At 45.2% G+C, this 25,417-nt stretch overlaps 1 protein-coding gene across 2 annotated transcripts in view; it reads right to left on the bottom strand.

Moving 5' to 3' along the window:
• Positions 1-18,115, bottom strand: part of LARP4 (La ribonucleoprotein 4) — an 80,726-nt gene extending 62,611 nt beyond the window's left edge. The window contains exons 1-2 of one of the 2 annotated variants that reach the window (XM_040340805.1): positions 17,909-18,115; positions 3,893-4,037 (exon numbers count right to left, since the gene is read on the bottom strand). Coding sequence is in view for 1 of the 2 variants with exons in the window: in XM_040340804.1 (XP_040196738.1) it covers positions 3,893-4,037; positions 17,439-17,456 (163 nt within the window). In the remaining variant the exon portion in view is untranslated. Of the gene's footprint in view, positions 1-3,892; positions 4,038-17,438; positions 17,849-17,908 lie in introns of those variants that run through there. The other variant, XM_040340804.1, reaches the window with a different exon arrangement.
• Positions 18,116-25,417: the final 7,302 nt, after the last annotated feature.

Below are 25,417 nucleotides of genomic sequence, written 5' to 3'. Positions count from 1 at the left end.
AGAGGGTCCATGGTTCTGAAAACACAGCATGCTGAATCTGGAGGCTAGGATCAGAACATCATAAATTACCCATTTCTGGGTGTATCAGATTTAAGACATCTGGAAGGTCCCATTTCCCCTTTATCCAGGCAATGGCAGCTCAGAGAAACCAATAGTAGTTGTGCAGGCCTTTTAACAGAGCACATATTCCAGCTTTGAGAAAGATTACTTTGTAAAGTGAACATATTCCAAACATAGCCTCATTTTACACAGTAGCAGTCAGATACCCTGACTTACTTGTCTACAAAGCTGCACCGTCTACAAAGCTGCACCGTCTACAAAGCTGCACCGTCTACAAAGCTGCACCGTCTACAAAGCTGCACCGTCTACAAAGCTGCACCGTCTACAAAGCTGCACCGTCTACAAAGCTGCACCGTCTACAAAGCTGCACCGTCTACAAAGCTGCACCGTCTACAAAGCTGCACCGTCTACAAAGCTGCACCGTCTACAAAGCTGCACCGTCTACAAAGCTGCACCGTCTACAAAGCTGCACCGTCTACAAAGCTGCACCGTCTACAAAGCAAGTCCAGACTGTCTGCCAGTGGGAATAGCCATGAAAATCTTTGGACTAAAACCCCTGACTGGTAAAAGATCCTGTGGCCAACTTAATGTGTTACACCAGGTGCCAAGGTGAGTGCCCTAAAACAGTGTTTCCCAACTCCAGTCCTCAAGGCACACCAGCAGCTCATGTTTTCAGGATTTCCCTCAGATGAAACGGCTGTGGTAATTACTAAGGCAGTGAAACTGATCAAATCACCTGTGCAAAATAATGGAAAGCCTGAAAACATAACCTGTTGGTGTGCCTTGAGGACTGGAGTTGGGAAACACTGCCCTAGAAGATCCAGTGCCAGAAGCAAAATTACAAGCAGCCCTTAAAGTGTGGGGTCCAGGTAGGGCTACCAAGATTTGCCCAGATCCAGATTTATGACCGATGCAGGACAGGGTTGATTAAAGAATCCGAAGAAAGAAAATGATAAAACTTGGGAAGGAGAAGTCCATCTTTAGACTCTAGAAGGAACGGAGGATTCAGGGTATAGGAGGGTAGGGCTACATGTCCTTAAGTTTGCCAGTAAGCAATCACATGAAGGTATAAGCCTGCAACCCACAGCGTATGAATTGCCTGTTGTGTACAGAATTAGGATGGTTACCTTTTAGTATGCTAAATATTTAAACTGCAGGGCCAGCAGCTACAAATGCCATGGCCTGCTGGGCTGCATACAAACAATAGGCTTTCCTGCAGACTCATTTTGTTGTACTGCCAAGTAGAACAGTACAGCCAAAGCAAAGGCCCTTTAGCTTAAATGGAGACAAGTCATGTCTACACCTAAACCTCACATAGTAATTTCACAATGTCTACTGGCCTAGAGGTCTGCCTGAAAGCTAAGAAAATTATGAAGCCTTTCAGTGACAATGTATACGTATGTTATCTAAGTGGATAAAGGATGTAGAAGGTCACTGACTTGGGAAATGGGATTGACTGAAGCATTAGGAAAAGAACTGACATTTAAGAAAAGATAGCCCAAATCTCCTGCATTACTATAAATCCTTTTAAAGGCCTTAAGATGTATTTAAAGGGAACCTGCCACAGAAATATAGTAACTGCTCTTTCAAAGGTTTCTTTCAAGGGCAGGCATCTTGGTTCTCCTTCATGTGCTCCACTACTTGGCAAATAATCTACCCAGAAAAAGTATGCAAGTTAATAGCCTTATCTTCAATGGCTTAACAATTGTTTCAAGTCAGTGATGTGGCATTTGGAAAAACTTAAATTTCATGTTCAATATAAAATGATCAGCCACCCAATATTGAGCAAGCCCACTTTTGATGCCAAATTAGCCCTGAACTGTTGACAAACGCCACAAAAACTGAAGGTATGCTGTGGCATGCTGGACAAGCAGTCAGTAGGAGTCTTAACCAGTACCCGCCCAATAGCAGATTGAGGGCAAGGTGCTTGCCCATCCTGACTTGACGTCCTGGCTGATCACATGGCCAAAGAGTGATCTGTCACTGGCTATGTCCACGGGACACAGCCGATAACCGATCAGAGTACCGGCTAGCTGCCAGGACCATGTGACCACCGTGACGATTCACAGGTCACATGACAGTTGTACACAATGAATAGCTTCCTTTCAAGCCATTTAAGGTGTACAAATGTGTTGCTAGCTGTGATTGGTCATTTTGATCACAGGGTACAGACAGTGCCAATAACAGCCCATCTGTATCATGTGACTAGATTTCACCAAACGCATAAAATAAATGCTTGCTTATAGCAATGTTGTACAGTGCTACAAGCAATGTGTAAAAAAATTATGCAAAAAAAAAAAATGTTTCCACGTTTATTAATTTGGAATAAAATTTAGTTTGGGTACAGTGTTGCATTATCATGCAATTGTCATTCAAAGTGCTAAAAAGGTGAAAGGCGGGGGGGGGGGGGGGTTATAAGTGCCCTGTATTTGAAGTCCTGTAAGTTATGAGGTGGGGCCTCCATGGATTAGCTGACTATTTTCTATTTAGCGCCTGATTTTTCAATGGAATGTCAGGCCAAAAGTAGGCAACCACTTAAAAGTGGTGTGACCCCCCCCCCTCCTCCAATAATATAAAGTCAGCAGATACACATACTGTAGCTGCTGACTTACAAGGACACTTTCCTGTCCTGGAATCCAGCGATGTTGGCACCCCAGGCAATGTTTATCGGCTGTCAGGTGCTGCCACTAAGCTGGGTCCCTACTGCGCATGTGCACTGCGCTCTTACAGGCCCAGAAGCAGGGGAAAGGAGGAAGCAAAACTACAGAATTGCCGGTACGACGCAAGTGGGGACAGGGTACCCGCTCCCCCAAAAAGGTGCCAAATTGTAGCACTGGGGGGGAGGGGGTCTGAATCAGATAAGCAGAAGTTAAACTTTTGGGTGGTACTCTGCTTTAAAGCAGGAGTTCACCCCCAAATCAACTTTCTGACATTAGTTCCAGCATACTGCCAACCTCTGCAGTATGCTGGGGGGGGGGGTTTTCCCGCTACTTATCGTTTTATGAGCCCTTGTTATCCAGCTCCGAGCGGGGAATCCTGCGGGGTGTAGGCGTTCCTAAGCGAAGAGGAGTTGACGGGCTGCTAAAGCGCATCACGGCTTCCGAAAATACCCGAAATGACACTCGGGTGTTTACGGCGCCTGCCGTGTAGAGCTGACTGCGCAGGCGCCGTAAACACCCGAGTGTCACTCTCGGGTATTTTCGGAAGCCGTGACGCGCTTTCGCCGACCGTCAATCAACTCCTCTTTGCTTAGGAACGCCTATACCCGGAAGTGATCCCCGCTCGGAGCCGGATAACAAGGGCTCATAAAATAAGTAGCAAAAAAAAAGGGCATACTGCAGATGTTAGCAGTATGCTGGAACCAATGTCAGAAAGTTGATTTGGGGGTGAACTCCCGCTTTAATGAATTTCTGCCGGTTACTCTGGAACCTGTCAAACCTTCCCATGTATCACCTGTTTTATCCCGATACCTTTGTAAAATAAGTTTACATTTTACATTGTTAAACAGTTAACACCTGCCAGAATGTGCACTTTTAATCAAAAACGTCATGCAGCTATAGCTTTTTTTTACAAAACGTGTGCTATGGCCATGAACTATATGCATTAAATAGCCCATACATCCGAGAATGAAAAAATAAATTTCAAGCATGTTGAAAGTGAATTTATACTATTGATTTTAATTGAAATTTGTCATTCTTTAAAAAAAAAAAAAGTGTGATATTAAATGGACAGCTTGCGATGAAGACAAAAGTGAAATTACTAGAGCAAAGTGAAACAGACATGCCAAAACACAAATCAAGCACTGACTGAGCAAGACTACTCTAAAACAGACCTTCTGTTTGCGATTCTGTTGCGGCTCCTGCCTCATCCCAAGAATCTTCAGTGCCATTGACAGTTTGTGGAACTTCAGTGCTTCCTTGGGGAATTTCCTGCCATACCTTTGCATTTGGATTCAATGCAGCACCTTTTGACGCCACCTAAAAATAAAACAACAAAATGAAAGGGTCAGCACAAGTACACATTTTAGGGAAATTTATTATTTTCAGTAAGGTATTACAAGTACATCCCAGAAGTGTTTAAGAGTACAATTTGCTTTGAAAAGCTTTCTTGCATTATTCTATACTTTACAAAGTCTAATGGAGTTAGATGCAAGAAGCCAACTTTGTGACCTCAACTTTGCCAATACAGGCAAATATAGCAAGCTGCTGGGAGCTAGCGAAATGCAGCCAATCAATTAACAGTAAGGCCTTTATGTGCACCTTACAGCCCATGTGCATGAGATCCCAGCGTTTTTGTGGGTGAAAGCAAACCGAGGGACAAATGTCCAGAATACCTTTCATGGTCCAGCCACAGCAGCTTTCAGCTTCACAGTCCTTCTGCAGCAGGGCACCTGTGCCTTCCACAAAATCACTGGAACTGAAGTACAGGGCCTAAACTCCCACTGTACACAAGGCCTTACATTTATAAGCCTCAACACGATGAGAATGCGTTATAGTTGGGGCAAAGAAGAAAGGCGTTTGCCATCAGCTGTGGCAGCTCGCACTGAACGAAGAGACTGAAAAGTGTCATGGTTCACATGTACACAGACACCAAAAGACTTGCAAGCAATGACGGGCAGATTTAGCCTGTGCACTGCTGAACAAAAAGTGAAGACCAGGTGGGCTGCATACATTAAAGGACAACTTCTACCAAAGACACAACTGTTATTTAATATTTGCCAAGTCTAATTATGGAACAGCAGAATAAATGAAAGGGGGGTAACGGAGTCAATTTGATGCAACAATTTTTACTATATTCTATTGTTCACATATGCAGATTTGGAGATGCCATCAGCAGCCTTCATCTGTAGTCTGGCAACCTGCATGAGGTCACAGCCTCAGCTGAAACAGCTTAGAAGCTGGGTAAGGAAGATAGTAAATTAATAACGCAATGCCCCTATCTTCCACTGTTAGAGAACCACCCTTGTTTGGGACTGCTTTGATGTAGCAATTTACCAAACTAAAACTATACTTATCCCATTATAAGGGGCCATTTACAACTATTTAAAGTAAAGACAATTACAGAAATCAGCCTCTGCAAAGTAGTAATACAGAAGACTAAAGATTTTTAATCAGTGTCTACCAACGTAGGTTTATAAATTGTGCCATATACAAGGGGTTAAGGAGGGGCTCGACAAACCCCAGGCAACCATGTCAACAAGGAGCTTCGTCCTGGCGCCTGGGCTGCTGCCTAAATGCTCCCTACACCCTATGTATCCCAGGCTTCGCTTGCAAACCCGCAGGTCCGGGACCAGCGTAGCGGATGCTGTCGGGAGAGGGGAAAGCATAACACAAGTTCACTTTCTTCCCCTTCTCGTTGTTGAACCGGAAGGGACGTCACTTCCGGGTCCCTGTTGACAGTTTCCCTGGCCAACAAGGCTGGCAAAGGACCCTAACTGATAAATGAGGGCATCTGAACACAGAGGCACAACATAATGTGGCCTGTGCTCTAGTATGCATCAGTAAATACAAGATTGCCACCTTTATCTGTATAGTGAAAGAAGGTGTTTGTGCGCACACTAAGCTAGCTTTGCAAACTAATTTTGCAAAACAGCACAGGTGCAACCCTAGGTTTAGTTTCATGAATCATAATGAAAGCCTTATATTATGAAGCAGAGTTAAAAAGCTAAGCCATGTCAATTTTATAACAAGCTTTATATACTGTCCCACAATTAAACTAAGTTACATTAAAAAGGATGTAAACCCTGATGGGTTTTACTTCCTCTTTTGCTGTCTGCAAAGCATGGAAATGAAAAGCATAATGGGCTAATATGCATCGCATACTAGCCCATTATGTGACACTTGCCTGCAAAACAATCCAGCGATCCCTGTGTAGGCAGCGTCCCATCTTCTGGCCCCTCTTCCTTCCGGGCTCTGATTCGCTGGAGCCGCGGAACGTCACTCCCGTGCATGCGTACTGGAGCCGCCATTAACGGCACAGGCTAGGGAAGAAACAGCACTTAGTTTTGTTTCTTCCCCGCGCATGTGGTGTTTGCATTTTTGGCGGACAAGTGAAATATCTCCTGAATTGCACATGTTTAGGAGATATTTCCACTACCTATAGGTAAGCCTTAATCTAGGCTTACCTATAGTCCATACAAAGGGTTTACAACCACTTTAAAGAGGAAGTAAACCCTAATGGGTTTTACTTGTTCTTTATTCACCAGCAAAGTAAAAGCATAATGAGCTAGAATTAGAGCTGCACGACTCTGGCTAAAATGAGAAAATTATATATACATACATATACACATATACACATATACACATATACACATACACACCCAGGTAGTTTTCTAGCAAAAAATATTGATTTCAACTTTGTAAGAAACAAGTGACTTTAACCACTTAAGACCCGGACCAAAATGCAGGTAAAGGACCTGGCCAGTTTTTGCGATTCGGCACTGCGTCGCTTTGACAATTGCACGGTCGTGCGACGTGGCTCCCAAACAAAATTGGCGTCTTTTTCCCCACAAAGAGCTTTCTTTTGTTGTTTGATCACCTCTGCGGTTTTTATTTTTTACGCTAACAAAGCTAGAGCAATATTTTTTCCCTTTTGCCATAATAAATATCCCCCAAAAATATATAAAAAAAACTTTTGTTTTCCTCAGTTTAGGACTATACGTGTTATACCTATTTTTGGTATAAAATAATCAATCGTTTAGCGATTGGTTTGTGCAAAATTTATAGTGTTCACAAAATAAGGGATAGTTTTATTGCATTTTTATTAAAAAAAATGTTTTACTTTTAATAGCGGTGATCGGTGATTTTTTTTCGTGACCGCGACATTATGGCGGACACAATCAGACAATTGACACATTTTTGGGACAATTGTCATTTTCACAGCAAAAAAATGCTATAAAAATGCATTGTTTACTGTGAAAATAGAATTGCAGTTTGGTTGTTAACCACTAGAGGGCACTGAGGGGGTTAAGTGTGAACTCATATGTGTTTCTAACTGTAGGGGGGCGGGGCTGGACGTGTGGCATCATTGATCGTGTTTCCCTACATCAGGGAACACACGATCAATGACAGCGCCACAGCGAAGAACGGGAAGCTGTGTTTACACACAGCTCTCCTCGTTCTTCAGCTCCGGGGACTGATCGCGGGACTCCAGCGGCGATCGGGTCCGTGGGTCCTACGGTCACGGAGCTTCGGACCAGGTCACGGGCCCGCAATCGGGCACTTAAAGGACGTTCAGGTACGTGCTTGTGCCCAGCCGTGCCATTCTGCCAACGTATATGTGCAGGAGGCGGTCCTTAAGTGGTTAATGTTTAACTTCCAGATTCCTCTGATCCAAGAACCAATAGTTACAATGTTTCTAGTTAATTACTAGCACTGACAATGTTGTGAAAAACTTGGCAGCTGCCAGGTTTTTTTCTTTTGATATTTGAGTGAGCAGAGGACTCTACACTTTTTACATGAATGAATCAGGAAATTTTGCATAGAGATCGTGAGGGGGGAAAGGGGTTGAGCAGAGATCAATTTTTTTTAACGATCGTGCAGCTCTGGCTAGTATGCATTGCATACTAGCCCATTATGTGGCTGGGACCTGCAAACAAAGCCGCAATGTCCCTGCTGGTGGAAGCATCCATCTTCGCCCCTCTTCATTCCGGGGCCGCAGACTTAAGGACTCCCGACAGGCCGGCACCACGTGACTTTACTCCTGCGCATGTGTGGGAGCCACCAGTCAAGCCTTATTATAGGCTTACCTATAAGCCAGCAACTACAAATACTGCAGCTGCTGACTTAAAAATGGACACTTATCTATCACGCGATGTCGGCAGACAAGGCTGAGCAATCGCTCGGTCCTCAGATGCTGCCACCGCCATGCTCTGAGGGAATCAGGAAGTGAATCAGCTTGACTGCCCGGTTCCCTACTGCGCATGTGCGAGTAGCGCGGCGCACTATCACTGGTCCCCTCTCTCCTGGGAACAGTATTTCCCAGGAGACAGCGGGGGGGGGGGGGGACAGGAAGTGGCGTAGACTCCCACAGGAGTCTATGCCCAGAAGTGGGTGCAAATACCTGTCTGACAGGTTTTCGCATCCTCTCCCCCTGAAAGGTGCCAAATGCGTCACTGGAGGGGGGAGAATTCCAAAAAGTGGAAGTTCCACTTTTGGGTGGAACTCCACTTTAAGCATGAAAAGCCTTACTCATCTATGACCTACCAAAAACTGGGTAATATATTGCATTTGCATGGCCTAAAGCAGGGGTGTCACAATTTCATTGTGGGCCACAGCATTATGATTGCCCTCAAAAGGGCCGGTTGAATCTAAGATTAGACGCCAGCGCATCCTCTCCTTTACATTAGCTGTCAAGAGCCACTCCACCATCAGAAATTGTTCCCCACTCTCCCTTACATCACAGTGCACCCCCCTTTCCTTATGCTGCTGCTGGGAAGAAGCTGGATGCATTGCTTGAAAGCAGAAAGTAAGGGTCTGAAGTGGGACCAGAGGAGGGCCGGAGCTCTCCTGCAACTGCAGGAGAGGTGCGAGGGCCACATGAAATGGCCTGGGGGGCCGGATTCGGCCCATGGGCCTTGTGTTTGACACCAGTGGCCTTAACGAACTAAAGTGGTTGTAAAGGCAGAATGCATTCTAGATAAAGCCTTGTGTGCAGCAGTACCCCCTCAGCCCATCTCAGTCCGGCGATGTTGTAAAAGACTTGGCTGTCCGGGACTCTCCCTCTTTATTGGCTGAGACAGCAGTGAAGCACCTTTGGCTCCCATGGCCGTTAATCAAAATCAGTGAGCCAACGAGAAAAGGGCCATGGCTCTGTCTGAATAAACATACAGAGCTTCTTGCTGTCGGGACGCTCAACAGGGAAGGCCCAAGAGCACCAAAGTGGGACCTGAGAAGAGGATCAGGGATGCTCTGTACAAAACCACTGCACGGGGCAGGCAAGTATAACTTTTTGGCATAAAAATAACGAACACAAGACTTTGGTATAACCAAGTATCATTTGCTGAAAACTTGCACATAAGTTACATCAAGTACCCTGGAAATGTTATTCTTCAGGGTCTTTCAGAAAATATTTGCACATTTTAACTAATCTTAAAGGAACACTAAAGGTTCGTTTTTTATGAGATCAATTGATTGCTGTAAGCTAGAGCATTTAGATATCACTTACCTCGTTTTTCCTTTTGACCTCCAAAATACAGTAATCCAGGTTTGAAAATGCCATTTCCTGTCTCTCCTCTTCTTGCTTTCCACCAGCATCTGAGCCGTTTTGCATGGTGGAAAGCAGAATGTGCTCACCCCCTCCCTATGACTACAGCCCTGCGTGAAGATGCTCTCTTATTCCTCACAGGCATGGAGGCTAAGCCTAATGGGAACTGTAGTTCCCATTAGGCCGTGATGTAGCAAGTATGAATGTGCACCGCAAACCAGGAAGTCAGTGAGAATAATGATTCAGGAGTGCTGGAGGTGCATAAAACCAGGGCTGTGGAGTCGGAGTCGGGGGAAATTTTGGGTACCTGGAGTCGGCAAACAATGCACCGACTCCTACTAAATTTAGATTGGAATTAAAAAAAAAAAGCAAGTTTAAATGTCCCAATTCACAAAAAGTTATAATTAATGACTTCTCTACTGTAAGAATAAAGACCAATGCATGCAGTGCCTCACGTAACCGCAAAACGAACACGTTAAGTGACCGTGAAGAAGCATGCTTTTCATGTGCTTCACTATATGGCACGCAACGCACAATTAGGAGCTACAATACTTATACTTTCCATAGTGTTGTGTTCTGCTTTTACAGGGAACGCATGTTAGAGAACAAGTAAGTGTCCAAATAAAAAAATTCCAACAGGAGTTTTATAAAGCACTAAAAGAAGTTGAAAAGTATGATCGCTCATCAAAACTTACTGTTGAAGAAGCCATCCTTGTTTATCCAGAGATCGTTAGTGATGTGGCCAGAATAGTTACTGCAATGCCACCCACCCAAGTCAGTGTCGAAAGATTATTTTCAGCCCTAAAAATAATAAAGTCTGACTTAAGAGCCTCTATGAAAGAGGATCTGGCAGAGGAAATTCTCTTCCTTAGAACTCTACATTGAATTGATTTGCATTTGCTAAGCCTAGAACTACATTTCAAGATTAATATAAACCATTTCTAGGTTTTACAGATTTTGTTTTTGGTTCATTATAGATAAGCTTTGTTTTTGTTCTAAAACAACCAAATAATGTGGTTTGTATTTTTGAACTGGTAAAGATCCTGTTCCTGATGTTTATGCCTGCTGCTACTATCCAGCCACTTGATTGTTTTCATTGTGTTTGTCTTTTGCTTAAACTGTGCAATACAGTAGACTGTTGGCTTCCCAGCCAGTAGTCCTGTGGTAGGTTGCGTTTCTTTCCCTCAAGGAATGTATAAAATACATTCGCATATTAATACAGAGGAGTCGGAGTCGGGGAGTCGGAAGTACATAAAACTGAGGAGTCGGAACATTTATCTACCGACTCCACAGCCCTGCATAAAACAGCTCGATTTCAACAGGTATCAAACTAGTTATAATGCAAAACATTACTTTTTACTTTATCAGCTACTGTCAGACAATAATTTAAGAGGAAAATATTTTTGTCTTTACAACCCCTTTAAGGCCAGGATTTTTTTAAATGTCTGTAAAATGGCAAAACTGGATCTGGCAGTGAAAGGGTTAGAATCTCACTAAACATGAAAGAAAAAACGGCTCAGGAATTTTTGCCAATTGCCATTGGCCCAGCTTTGCAGGATGCAATCTTTGTGCTATATCTGAAGAGTTGCTGGGGATACTGAAAACCACTGTAGTAGACTGCACTACATAGCGATAGCCATGATCTGCTGAAGCAGCTTCTCCTCTGCATACTGAACACAGGTCGCATACAGGTCACACACGCAACACTGCCGTACAGAGAACGTTCTAAAGTGTCAGTAAAGTCTTAAAGGAGAAGTACAGCCAAAGCATGGCAGAGCAGACAAAGACTGATAGTCGACAGCTCAAGTATCTGAGGAAAGAGCAATCGCAGGCTTAGATCGCTCGGCTCAGTCTTGGAGCCGACAGGGCACAGATGCAGTATCTGACCGATGCTGCACCCACTTAGTCAAAGTATTTTTTTTAAATTACAAGAAAATCATGCTTCTTTCAAAGGATAAGCTCACATTTAGCAATATGTTACACCTTAAATATGAGTAAAATTTAGTAAGGCACCTGCCCGACCAAAATCCCTTCAGGTTTTAAAAAGTTGTTTAATACCACTTTAAGCCTAGGTTCACACTGGGCTGCGGGAATGAAGCCGCGCGATTTCACTCCCACTTGTCAGTCCCGATCTCAGAGACATCAGTGCAGTCAATGTAAATCATGTCCGAAAAAGCAAAAATTAGTACAGAAACTTTTTGAAATCAGTGCAGCGCCGCACCGATTAGGACAGTGCCAATGCCGGCAAATGCCGCCGATTTGACATGTCAAAACGCACCAGTGTGAACCAGGGATCAGGGGTATTTGTCAGATTCTGTCTGCTCCAGTTTTCTATATTCGGCTTGTTCACTTAATCTTTGAAAATTCAAAGCTGATTGATTGCCATGCACAGCTGCTCCAGTTTTGAGATTCCCTTCCTTGTACTCTTTCAAGGAATACAAGGCGTTCTCTCATTGGACGAGGAAAAATTTGCAGTCATATGCTCCTCTCCAATCTGATTAAAGAACGCTTTAAATTAATTGAAAAAAATAAGTAAGTTTTCAGCTTTTGGAAAACACTAAAAAAAAATTGGACAAGACAAAAACTGAATATTTGTTAGAGGTAAAAGAAAAAATCAGCAGGAAAATATCTAAGCAGCAAAGTTAGTTTTTAGGGTATACCAATGGTTTATAAAAGGGTTAAATAAGACCACCATTTTTTTTACATCCTTTGGCCAACATTGTATGCAGATCAAAGCTCATACCTTTGACAAGCAGATGAATGGAATAGTAAATACAAAATTGTTACATTGTAGCAATCTCTCACCTGAACAATGTACGCAAGAAAGTCCGAGCAGCAGCTACAGTATCTGCTGTATTTACAACTTGGCTGTCATGTAAAGTGGTTATCAATCCTTAGTCTGCTTCCACACTGAAAATGCCACTCGTTTTAGCACCAACGGGGTGCTTAAAACTCTCCCATTTTGTGTTTCTTTCAAAGTGCTGCCCATTCATTCCAATGGGCAGGGCGTTTTGGGAGCGCTAAATACAGTGCTCACAACCCACCCCAAAGATGTTGCTTGCAGGACTTTTCAGAACGTCCCACAAACGCTCTGCCCGTGTGTGAAAAGTCACACTGGAATTAACGGTTTTCAGGCGCTTAGAGGCCATTTTCAGCGCTACAGCACCTGAAAAAAAAAATTTGTCCCAGTGTGAAAGGGGTCTAGGTCCAACGTATACCTGGTAAAGTGACTGGCTTAAGGTTTTTCACAGGTGACACAAATCAGCACACAAGTTGTACCCATCTGCAGTCTTCTCTACCGCTGTTCAAAGTCCTTAATTTATAAAGCTTGTTCAGAGAAGGCAAAAAAAAAAAGGCAAGAGTGGAAGTCGCACTCAGAGCTCAGTGAAGAGAGTTCTGAGAGCCAATTGGAGGGAAGAGACACCAACATAGTGGGGGCTGGCAACCAGCTGGAGGTCCCTCTCCTGTCACCTTTTTCTCTTGGTGTCAGGAACACTTGTCATAAGTGACTCATGCTTGAGGAATGAAGCAGACAGAAATTACACTCATTGCTCTGGATTAAGACAAGTACACACTGAATGTTTTGTTCATATTTCATGTCTGAGGTTAAATCCACTTTAACAGCTGGGAATTGCCAGTATGCAGTGGGAGAAGTGGCCGTGTGGCAGAAGGCCAGGGGGTACTATACACACGCCATGTACTTATCGGCCTGTGTAGCATGCTCAATATCCACAAATGATTTAATGAATGGCCCAGTGTTATTTGCTAAAATGCTCAGTGGTTCCCCTCAATGACCCCAGGTCACTATTGTGTCATTTAGTAATGGAGGATCCAATGCACGCTGGAGGAGACCAGACATATAATACTCCAGAAGAACTTCCAAATTGTTGGATGGTTTCACCTCATTAGGCAACTTCTTTTGGCATTTTAAAAACATTGCGTTACCACAGTATATTTGTAAACTTCTCTCTATTACAACAGATACAAATTATATGTCTAGACACACCAGCTTTCTTTTGGAAAGGGTTAAAAGCCCCCCCCAAAAAAAACACACACACAAAACGAACACTTAACACATTTAAAACGCAAGGTTACACTATTTAAAAAGATGTGGTAACCAATGAAAGGTTATACCATACCTGTGCACCGTCTATTTGTAATACACAGGTTTAATGTTTACAGCACCTTTAAATTTTAAATCTAAAGTGAACATGCCAGAATAACACATCCAAATTCATGATTTCACATTGCTTTAACAGATAAGGATGTACATCTAATGAATACTTTGAAGGCCAGAAGAAAATGGAAGACAGTGATCTCAATCTGCAACAGAAGCAGCAGGAAGTGCGGTAACAACTAGCGCTGGACGACATGTTACTCATCACATGGGACAAACTCCCTTAACTAGCGTGATACACATACAGGAAAAGCAAACTTTCACAATGAGACACCTCAGGAGGACACCAAAAGCATTAAAAACCAATTAAATGGGAACTCAAAAGCCACACACCAGACATTTCTAGAGACCAGGATGAGGGCTAGTAAAGTCTACATGTGATCTCACCACTGTATGAAATACAAGATAAAGAGCTGCCATTATAAACATACCCATCTAATCACACCAGCTTCTGGGGGACTTTAAGATGCACAGTACCCACCAGACATGGAAACCACCTTTGCATTTTTTTTCCCCACCAGATACAAACTCCATGGCTGTCAATGATCTGAAACCCGTAGCCCATAAACTTTGTAAATCTTCAACTCAAGTCCTGTATACATTAAATATGTGGCCAACTGGGCAGTGAAGGCAGGATCATGAGGGAACCCTCCGATTGTACGGGGGGGCAGTGCCAGCAGCTTCTATAGTACATAACACAAGTCCACCAACTCTTGGATTTGTTCCCCTTGCCCTGTGTGTGGTATACCAGAGACCCCCCATTCATAATGACACACTGACCACAAAGTCAGGAGACAAAAAGGGTAATGCACTAGGCTGGTGCACCCCTCAATATGCCAGTCACAGTATAAAACACAAGTAGATATACTGACAGAGCTGAATGAAAAGGAAACATATGGCTAAAGGCAGAAACCAGCTTCAAAATCCACCTTCAACAATACTCAAAACAGGCATAGGTGACATCACAAAACCTAATGTGTTTTGAGGGTTATACCCTCTTCCTCAGAACGTTAATCCTTAAAGCGGGAGTTCACCCGAAAAAAAAAAAAAATTTAACATTAGATTGAGGCTCATTTTGTGAAGGGGAATCAGGTGTTTTTTTTTTTAAATCGAAGCAGTACTTACCGTTTTAGAGATTATCTTCTCCACCGCTTCCAGGTATGGGCTGCGGGACTGGGCGTTCCTATTTGATTGACAGCCTTCCGACGGTCGCATACATCGCGTCACGAGTAGCCGAAAGAAGCCGAACGTCGGTGTGGCTCTATACGGCGCCTGCGCACCGACGTTCGGCTACTTTTGGAAAATCGTGACGCGATGTATGCGACCGTCGGAAGCCTGTCAATCAAATAGAAATGCCCAGTCTCGCAGCCTATACCCGGAAGCGGCGAAGAAGATCTATCTCTAAAACGGTAAGTACTGCTTCGATTTAAAAAAAAAAACACCCGATTCCCCTTGACAAAACGAGCCTCAATCTAATGTTAGAAATTACGTTTTTGGGTGAACTCCCGCTTTAACACACATTAGCCTACGCTTGCTATGATGTCATTTATATCTGCCTTGAATACCTTATCAAGGTACAGTAGTTTGTTTCTGCCAATGCAACAGAAACATTTCAAGTGTTCTACCCACTTCCAAAGATGTTTGACCCTTAAAACACATCTCCTGCTATGATGTCATCTACGTCCACCTTGAGTACTGTTCAAGTTAGTTCTTAAAGCTGGTCTCTGTTATCGTGTCCACTCAGGTAATACAGCAGCTAGTGGAGTGAGGTCACCCCCCCAAATATGAGGTCGCACCCTCCCCCTCATAATATATATATATATCTCTCTATAACCCATACCCCCTATTTGAGGTCACATGCCACCCATCCCCCATAATATTGGGTCACTCCTCTCGTACATTAGGTCAGACCACTCTCCCCCCACATGAGCTCACCACCCCATAACATACATTGTAACTGCTTTCTCCAATATGAGGTCACTCCCATGTATGAGGCATCTCGCTACCACTGTATATGAGGTCACACACTCTGCCCCTCCCATGGTATTTGAGGTCACATTCTCTTCCCCCTCCCCCGTATACGAGGGCACACAAACCCACTTCCTTCCCAATATATGCAGTCACTCTCGCCCCCAGTATTTGCGGTTACTCTCCCCTCCCCCCCGGCATATATGTCACACTCTCCCCTCCCCGCGACATCTATGAGGTCATTCTCTGTATATACGAGATCACACTCTCCCCTCCGCCCGCGATATATGAGGTCACACTCTTCCCTCCCCCCGCGATATATGAGGTCCCACTCTCCCCTCCGCCCGCGATATATGAGGTCCCACTCTCCCCTCCGCCCGCGATATATGAGGTCCCACTCTCCCCTCCGCCCGCGATATATGAGGTCACACTCTCCCCTCCCGGTAGGCCTGTGTCCACACTGAGGCCGATCACGCACTCTCCGGTTACTGGTGCCGAGCTCCCCTTGTGTATGAGGTCACACTCTCCCCTTCCCTCCGGCATATATGAGGTCAATATATAAGATCACTCTGCCCCTCCCACCAGTGTTCTGCCAATATCTCCAACCTATCAGAAACACCAACCACGTCACTTCCTGTTTATTTCAAACCTTTGTAATTAGAGATTTTGACAAATTGGTGGTTGGACACAACACCGACAACTGAATAGTTTGGTACAGGAAGCCTAAGCTGTTTTTAAGGCACACTGGCTAACAAGGACAAAGTTGTCGTCGCATAGGAGGCGGCCATTTTGTTGGCTAGTATCAGAACGGAAGAAGAATCTCCGCTCATAATATTCTGCACTGACTGTATTCGGTTGCCAGTGTTGTGTCCAACCAATTCGTCAAAAACTCAATTACTGCCAGTTTAAATAAACCCAGAAGTTAAGCGGTTGGAGAACTTGACAGAACACCGGCATATGAGGTCATCCTCCCCCCTCCCACGGCATATATGAGGTCACTTCGGATATATTATGTCACACTCTGACCCCTTTCACACTGAGGAGTTTTTCAGGCAGTTTAGCGCTAAAAACAGCGTCTAAATAACGCTTGAAAAACTCCTGCCCTGCAGTCTCAGTGTGAAAGCCTGAGGGCTTTCACACTGAGGTGGTGCGCTAGCGGGACCGCTCCAAAGGTCCTGCCAGCAGCATCTTTGGAGCGGTGTGCTTACCACTCCTTCCCATTGAAAACAATGGGGCACCGCAGTAATACCACCGGCAATGCGCCTCTTAACACTTTGTTGGCCACTAGCGGGGGTTAAAAACATTAGCAGCCAAATACCGCCGCAAATCCAACAGTATATAGCATCACTAAACCGCCAGCGCACCTCCCACCCCAGTGTGAAAGGGGCCTCTACATATGATGTCACAATCTCCCCACCCCCCATTACATGAGATATAGATATATGAATATGATTACACCGCCCTCCCATATATGAGATTGCACTTGCCCTCCCCCATATATGAGATTGCACTTGCCCTCCCTGTATATATGAGGTCACACATCTATATGTAGTCAAACTCCACCCCATACACGAGATCACACTTCACCCCCCGTATATATGAGGTCACACTGCATATACGAGATCACTCTCCCCTCCCCCTATATGAGGTAACACTCCGCATGAGATCTCATTATTTACCGGGGGGAATAGAGTGCGATCACACGCTCCCACCCGGTAAATGAGCTCACACACTCGGTACATACCCCCCCTCCCGGTAGGCCGGTCATGCGCTCTCCGGTGCCGAGCTCCCCATATGTCCGGCCTTCCCCTCCCCCCTCGGTATAACCTTGAGTCGTCCAGCAGCAGCTTTACGAAAAGGTCAGTGCGGGGTCTTTCAGGCCTCCCCTCCCCCTCCGGGAGAGCACTGTATCCGGCCGCCCTCCTCACCCCACACGAGGCCGGCAGATTTCCCCGCCCCCTCCCCGGAGCTCGGAGTTGCTGTGTCAGGCCGGCCTCAGTCACATGGCGGCCTCCTGTTCCCCTCTCACCTCTACGAACAAGAGCATCCTCCGGCACGGAGCGGGTCCCGGGGTGACGATGATGACACAGAGGGGAAAGAAGGGAGGGGGAGTAGGGGGGGGGAAGACAGGCAAGGATTAGTGCGGGATGGAAAGAAGGAAAGACGAGTGAGTGACAGCGGCGGGCCCGCACTGCTTGTCACACACAGGCCAAGCCCCCCACACCCTCCCCGAGCTGCTGCGGCGACACAGCCCGGCCTCTTCCGCCCGCTTCTCCTCCCCCGGGTCGCTTCTGCGCACGCTCCTTCCGACTTCGCTTCCGGCAGTTAGAGGTCAGCGGCTAGCGCCATCACACAGCACGTGCCACACAGCAGCGTCCCAGGCGGGAGCCGCCATCTTACCGCAGGGCAACGGGGGGGACAGGGGAGGAGACATGGGGCGGAGCCAACCAAGGAGAAGGGGGCTGGAGAAAGCGCTGCCTATCGGAGCGCATGACCTACCCGGTGTTAAGTGTTCGCTTCCTCATGTTCGCTCCAGGAGGCGTCAGTGCAAGGAGCTACAGCTCCCAGCATGCCCCGGTGTGTGAGGCGCGGGGCTGGTGGGCTACGCTTTACCCGCTAATATGCCATTTCTATGGCAAACCACGCGAAAATGCAAAAGACTTATATGGGTTAGTAGGCGGAGTCAGGCCCGGCACGGCATAGTCCTGTAGCTGTTAGTGGGAGGAGCAAGGTCCATCAGTCTGCCCAGTCCTGTAGTTAGTGGGCGGAGTCTCTAGGCTCCTTGCTGTAGCACTTAGTGGGAGGAGTCGGGCAGACAGTCTGCTTATTCGTGTTTTTTCAGTGGGCGGAGTCCAGCGCACCACTCAGCATATTTCTGCAGCAGACCTCGTGTTTGTGTCATGTGTGTGTGGCTGATCAAGGACAGGAAATACCGGTCAGCACTGCTCTGGCTCTGCCCCGGATCTGTTTGGTGTTCAGTGATTGGAGAATGTTTGTTCTTGGAACTTTCACATGCTGTAGTGACACAATGAAAGTTAGCGCATGTATGGCTGAGCACAGGCCTGTGCTGTGTGTCTCTGTGTATCCTCTTTTGTCATTAATGGGATCTCTCGAATCCACACATTGTAACCATTTGCCCACTGGGCACTTTTACCCCCCTCCTGCCCAGGCCAGCTTTCAGCGCTGTCACACATTGAATGACAATTGCACGGTCATGCTACGCTGTACCCAAATTAAATTTTTATATATTTTTTTACCACACAAATAGAGCTTTCTTGTGGTATTTAACCACTTGTGGACTGCCCACCGTAGATTTACTGCGGCAGGGCGCCTGCTCCACGCCAAATCACATACCTAGTACGTGATCTGGCACTTCCGGGTCTGGAATGCGACCTGCTCCCACTGTGATTGGACACAATGTCCACCGGGACCCGCTGATCATTCAGGAGAAAGGCAGACTGCCATTCTGTGAGAGGGGAATGTGCCGATCTTGTGTTCCTGCTAATCTTTACCTCCCCCACACTTAGCAATCGCTCCCAGGGAACACAGTTAACCCCTCGATCGCCCCTGATGTTAACCCTTTCCCTGCCAGTGTTATTAGTGACGGTGCATATTTTTCTAACACTGATCACTGTATTCGAGTGCTTTCACACTGAGCCGCCCTGCGCGTCAGCGGGACAACGCCGCCATTTTTAGCAGTGCTTTACCGTCCTTTTTGCGGTGCTATTTGGCCGCTAGCGGGGCACTTTTAACAAAAGGGTTAAAAGCGGCAGTTCGGCGGCGCTGCTCATTGATTTCACCACTTCTAATGCGCTGCAATGAAGGTGCTGGCAGGACTTTTTACGACGCCCTGCCAGCGCACCGCTCCAGTGCGGCTTTCACACTGGAGTGACTGGAGCGGCTCTTTCAGGGCGCTTTGAAGGCGCTATTTATAGCGTCTGCAAAGCGCCTCAGAGTGTGAAATGGGTCTTATTGTCACTGGTCCTCAAAAAGTGTCTGGTGTCAGATTTGACCGTTGCAATATAGCAGTCCCTCTATACGTTGCTTATCGCTGCCATTACTAGTAAAAAAAATTTAATAAAAAATATCCCATAGTTTGTATCCACTATAAATTTTGCGCAAACCAATCAATATACACATATTGGGATTTGTTTTACAAAAAACATGTAGCAGAGAACACCTATTGGCCCAAATTGAAGAAGAAATTAGATTTTTTACACTTTTTATTTGGAATGGTTTATAGCAGAATGTAAAAATATTGGTGTTTTTTTTTTTCAAAATTTTCAGTGTTTTTTGTTGTTGTTTATATCGCAAATAATAAAAACCACAGAGGAGATCAAATACCACCAAATGAATGCTCTATTTGTGGGGAAAAAAGGACACAATTTTTATCTGTGTACAGCGTTGCACGACCGCGCAACTGTCATTTGAAGTAACGCAGTGCCATATCGCAAAAAATGGCCTGGTCATGAAAGGAGGTAAATCTTCCAGAGCTGAAGTGGTTAATCACCACTTGGTTTTTCAATTTTTTTTTCTAAACAAAGGAAAAAGTCAGAAAATTTTGAAAAAAAAATGTTTTTCTTTGTTTCTGTCATAAAATGTTTCTGTCATAAAATGTTGTAAATAAGTAATTTTTTTTCAACATGCTTTTCTATGAGACGCGCTCACATCTATGTGTTTTTGGGAAGGGTCAGGGACTTTTTTCCCCCACAGCAGATTGCATTTTGTGTGTAATAGACTTCAATGGACCCGCAGCAAAAACACTAGTGTTGCGTATTTGCACACATTTTGTGTTTTTTTTTGTCCTTAAACTCTGAGTTGTTAAGGAGAGGGTGGCCACTGCATCCTTAACAACCGATGAGTTATCAGTGGGGTTCCCGGAGTGTAAAAAAAAAGCGGCATTGGGGTCCCTTCCCAATTCATACCAGGCGCTTTGGGTTTTTGAGGCGTGGACCCCCCCAAAATTCATACCTGATCTTTATCCAAGCATGAAGCCCGGCATGCCAGGAAGGGGGGGGGGGGCATTCTAGTGCCCCCCCAAACCATAGCAGGCCACATGCTCTCAACATTGGGGGCGTGCTTTGGGGCAGGGAGGGCTCTGTATGTTGATGGGGACAAGAGCCTTTTCCCCACAACCCTGGTCAGTGGTTGTGGGGGTCTGCAGGCGAGGGGGCTTATCAGAATAATGAAGCCCCCCTTTAACAAGAGGGCCCCCAGATCCTACCCCCACCTGTGAATGAGTATGGGGTACATTGTACCCCTACTCATTCACCAGAAAGTGTAAGAAAAAGAAATAAAAACAGAGACAGTTTGTGACATTTCCTTTATTTAAAAAAATAAATAAAACAGTGTCCCCCGAAGTAAATCTAGCATCAATCACGATGAACGCTGCTGCTGACCTGAAAAAAAAGCCACATCAAAGCGCGTATTCAAAAATTCACCTGGAAAATGCATCAACCACAAAGATGTGAACCTAGCCTTATAGTACCTCACGATTCCTTTTGCCATTACCTTGGCAAACTGATGACACCAAAAACCTCAATATTATTATACACGATTTATATAGCGTTACACTGTAGAGGGAGACAGCACAATTACAGTACAGTTCAATACAGAAGGTATAGGAGGGCCCTGCTCCTAGAGCTCACATTCTAAAGGGAGGGGATGGTGGTACAAAAAGTAATAGCTGCAGAGAATGATTTGATGGGGGTGGCTTGGGGACAGTTGTTAGGTGGGTGTGGGATAGGCTTCCTTGAATAAATGAGTTTTCAGGGATCTCCTAAAGGTGGAGAGTTTAGAGGCTGATTGGACATACCGGGGCAGGGAGTTCCAGAGGATGGGAGAGGCTCTTGAGAAGTCCTGAAGGCGAGCATGGGAGGAGGTAACAAGGGAGCTAGAGAGTAGGAAGGCCTGGGAGGAGCGGAGGGGACGATTTGGGCGATATCTGCAGATGAGGTTGGTGATGTAGATGGGAGCGATGTTGTGAATGGCCTTGTATGTTGTGGTTAGCATTTTGAATTTTACACGGTTGGGTAGGGGAAGCCAGTGAAGGGATTACCAGAAAGGAGCAGCAGTCACGGATCAGTTAGTGAGGTGTATTAGTCTAGCAGCAGAATTCATAATAGACTGAAGGGGGGATAGCCTGCGTAAGGGTAGGCCATTAAGGAGAGCATTGCAGTAGTCAAGGCGGGAAATAATCAAGGAGTGAATAAGTTGCCTTGTGGTATCATTAGTCAGGAAGGCTCGAATTCTGGAGATGTTGCGGAGGTCAAGGAGGCAGGATTTAGCCAGTGATTGGATGTGGGGGCTGAAGGAGAGGTCAGAGTCAAGGATTACACCCAGCACCCTGGCATGTGTGGAGGGACCAATGGTTGTGTTGTTGATCTTAAAGGTAAAATTATGGGGGGGAGGGAAGGGAAATATAACAAGCTCAGTTTTAGAAAGATTGAATTTGAGGAAGTCGTATGACATCCATACCGATATGTCATTCAGTAAGTTTGAGATTCGTGAGGAGATCGAGGGGGGGGGGGTTGAGGAGTGGAGAGATACATCTGGGTGTCATAGGCATAGAGGTGGTATTAGAAGCCATGGGAGGTTATCAACTGGCCCAGGGAAGAGGTATAGAGCGAGAATTGGAGTGGCCAAAGGACGGAGCCTTGGGGTACCCCAACAGAAAGAGGAAGAGGAGTGGAGGAGATGGAGTTATAAGTGACACTGAAAGTGCGCTGAGATAGGTAGTAGGAAAACCAGGATAAAGTAGAATCACAGAGGCCAAGGCAGTGGAGTTTGCTGAGGAGGAGCAGGTGGTCAACTGTGTTGAAGGAAGCATAGAGGTCTTTGTGCTCTTGAGTGACGGCGTCATAAAACTTAAAGCGGAAGTAAACCCATCCATTTAACCATTTAAAAAAAGTTACATTTCCGGCACATGCCAGGAATGTTACACAACCATTGGTTTTGCTCTCAACCAAACTGTCAAACCATCCAATGGCTGGTGTCCTAGCTGATCACATGTGCAGCATCACGGCAGTTGTAGATCAAACAGAAGCCAAGATGGCAGCTTCCTTGGCTAAAAACGATGGGATGCTTTACTTCCACTTTAAGTCCCGCAAGACTTCTCCTTATACAAATCTGTACTGGCACCTCCCCCCCTCTAAAACGTGCGCTGATCACTCCCATGCTTAAAAAGCCCTCACTGGACTCTACAAACCTGAACAACCTAGGACCTATATCCTTGCTCCTATTTACTTGTAAACTTTTAGAAGGCTTATTCTACAACTGTGTGCGCTCCTACCTCACTGACAACAACCTTCTTAAAGCGGGAGTTCACCCGAAAAACTATTTTTAACATTAGATTGAGGCTCATTTTGTGAAGGTGAATCGGGTGTTTTTTTTTAAATCGAAGCAGTATTTACCGTTTTAGAGATAGATCTTCTCCGCCGCTTCCGGGTATGGTCTTCGGGACTGGGCGTTCCTATTTGATTGACAGGCTTCCGACGGGCGCATACATCGCGTCACGAGAAGCCGAACGTCGGTGCGGCTCTATACAGCACCTGCGCACCGACGTTCGGCTACTTTCGGAAAATCGTGACGCGCTGTATGTGACCGTCGGAAGCCTGTCAATCAAATAGGAATGCCCAGTCCCGCAGCCCATACCCAGAAGCGGCGGAGAAGATCTATCTCTAAAACGGTAAGTACTGCTTCAATTTAAAAAAAAACACCCGATTCTGCTGCCCAAAATGAGCCTCAATTTAATGTTAAATCGTTGAGTTTTTGGGTGAACCTCCACTTTAACCTCTTACAGTCTCACTTTCACTCGCAGCACTCCACAGAAACTGTGCTACTAAAATTCACTAATAATTTACCAACTGCTAAACATCCACTACCCCATTCTCTAACTACTAGACCTTTCCACAGCCTTTAATACCATTGACCACCTGCTGCTCATCAATAAACTCCACTCCCTTGGCTTCCCAAGATTCTGCTCTGATGACAGTATGTAAAAAATAAATAAATAATTTTTTATTACATTTTTTAAACATTTTTTATTTCTTTTTCTTAAAGTGGAGGTTTACCCAAAAATAAATTTTTAACATTAGATTGAGGCTATTTAAGGGGAGCAGAAACAGGTATTTTTTTTAAAATCAATGCTGTACTTACCATTTTCGAGATAGATGTTCTCCCGCCACTTCTGGGTATTGGCTGCGGGACTGGGCATTCCTATTTGATTGACAGCCTTCCGACCGTCGCATACAGCGCGTCACGAGTTTCCGAAAGTAGCCGAACGTCGGCTTTAAAACTGATAATTGTGACATGTACCAATATAAAGTGCTAAAGCAACAATAAAAACTTGGTGACTAATCCACCTGTGAATAATAAACTAAAGGTACAAGCACCGACGTTCGGCTTCTTTCGGCAACTGGTGACGCGCTGTATGCGACCGTCGGAATTTTTTTAGGGTGAACTCCCGCTTTAACATTACATCCTATCATCACAATCGTTCATTGTCACCATAGTAACACTAAACTACTTGTTTTCCTTTTCACTGTTATTGCTTATACAGTGACGATCACTGTATAAGCAAAAATTTTAGCTCTCATGAATGGGTTAAAATCGCATGCTGCTTATGGTTGCAATCTCTGATTGGCTACAGCTAATCACATGGTACTGGTACCAGGTGATTGCTGTGGGTCAATCACAGCTCACAAATATAACCAAGCTGTTCATGAATGGAAATCCATTCATAACAGTTTGTTTACATTGTTATTATGTGATCGCTATGACCAGTCATAGTGATCACATTATACTCAGTAATTGGAATCCACTGTGTCACAGGAGCGATGCACAACACACCCCTTACAGGCTGTATGACGTCAATGTATGTGATCCAGTCTGTCCATGCCAACCACTTGCAGTAAATTTGCTGTAGGAAGGTCCGGTAGTAGTTAATCACTTCCAGGCTGGGCCAATTTTGGCATTCCTCACATACATGGAAAGAAATTTTTTTCATTGCTAGAAAATGACTTGGAATCCCCAAACAATTTTTTGGCAGAGGCCCTAGAGAATAAAATGGTGACTGTTGCATATTTTTATGTCGACATAAATAAGTAAAGGGGTCGTATTGATCCAGTTCCATGATGTTGCGCTACCTGGATCCTTATGTGAGCACATTGTTTCTGTGCTTTTATTCGTCAGCATTGATGTAAGTGTTTTACTTTTTATTAATAAATCAATGCAAAACGGTTTTACACTATGTGAAGGCCTTTTCTTTCATGAATGGTGGAGCCCATGATTGGTTTTGGCGACAAAACATTGTGGTACACTGTGTAATCAATCTCCAGTGACGATTCTTCAGAGCAACAACCTACTGTTCCATCCTAATGCTTGTCTCTTTGCCTTTGGTCTATATTCTATGGTAAGAGTATTTACTCTCCCCCCTGGGTGGTGGATGCACAGTCTTGGGTGACTCTTTTAGTTGATGATGGTCAATCTTTACCCTCAGTAAACCGATTTCCATCTTCTGCATTTTGTATTTTTGAACTGTTTAAAGTGGACTATTTCCTGACAGACTCCATGGCAGCCTACGAGTGGGTTAATCCCGCCTCTCATACCTCATAGGACCCTACTCCCATAAATCTTTGCTTCTAGTTATTAGCAGGGTGGATTCGGGCGGCATTCTACGGTGCCACGAAGAGCTTACAGTCCTGACCATTGGCAGGCAAGCGGCAGTTTGGCCAAACGTCCTAGCTACTAGCAGGAGGCCCTTCCCTGTTTGAAATGCGCCCAGACTGTGCAGCGATGGCTCAAGATTCCAGGCTGGATCAAGTCCTTACTGTTGGTATCGTATGAAATATTTATTCCTCTAATGGCAGCAGTGTTTATTTTTGTCTGTCTGTACTTGTCTGTCCTCTATGGCGGCTGGAGCGCATTGCGTCTCAGCCTGCCGCGTCTTCCGGGTGTCTGCACAGCTGCGTGCCTCGTCCGAGAACGAGGCTTGGTTTCGCGCAGTCC

This window comes from Rana temporaria, chromosome 2 (genome assembly GCF_905171775.1).
Source record: "Rana temporaria chromosome 2, aRanTem1.1, whole genome shotgun sequence".
Taxonomy (NCBI): Eukaryota; Metazoa; Chordata; class Amphibia; order Anura; family Ranidae; genus Rana; species Rana temporaria.
Note: the sequence above shows the minus strand (reverse complement) of the source record. Positions and strands in the feature narration are given on the sequence as shown.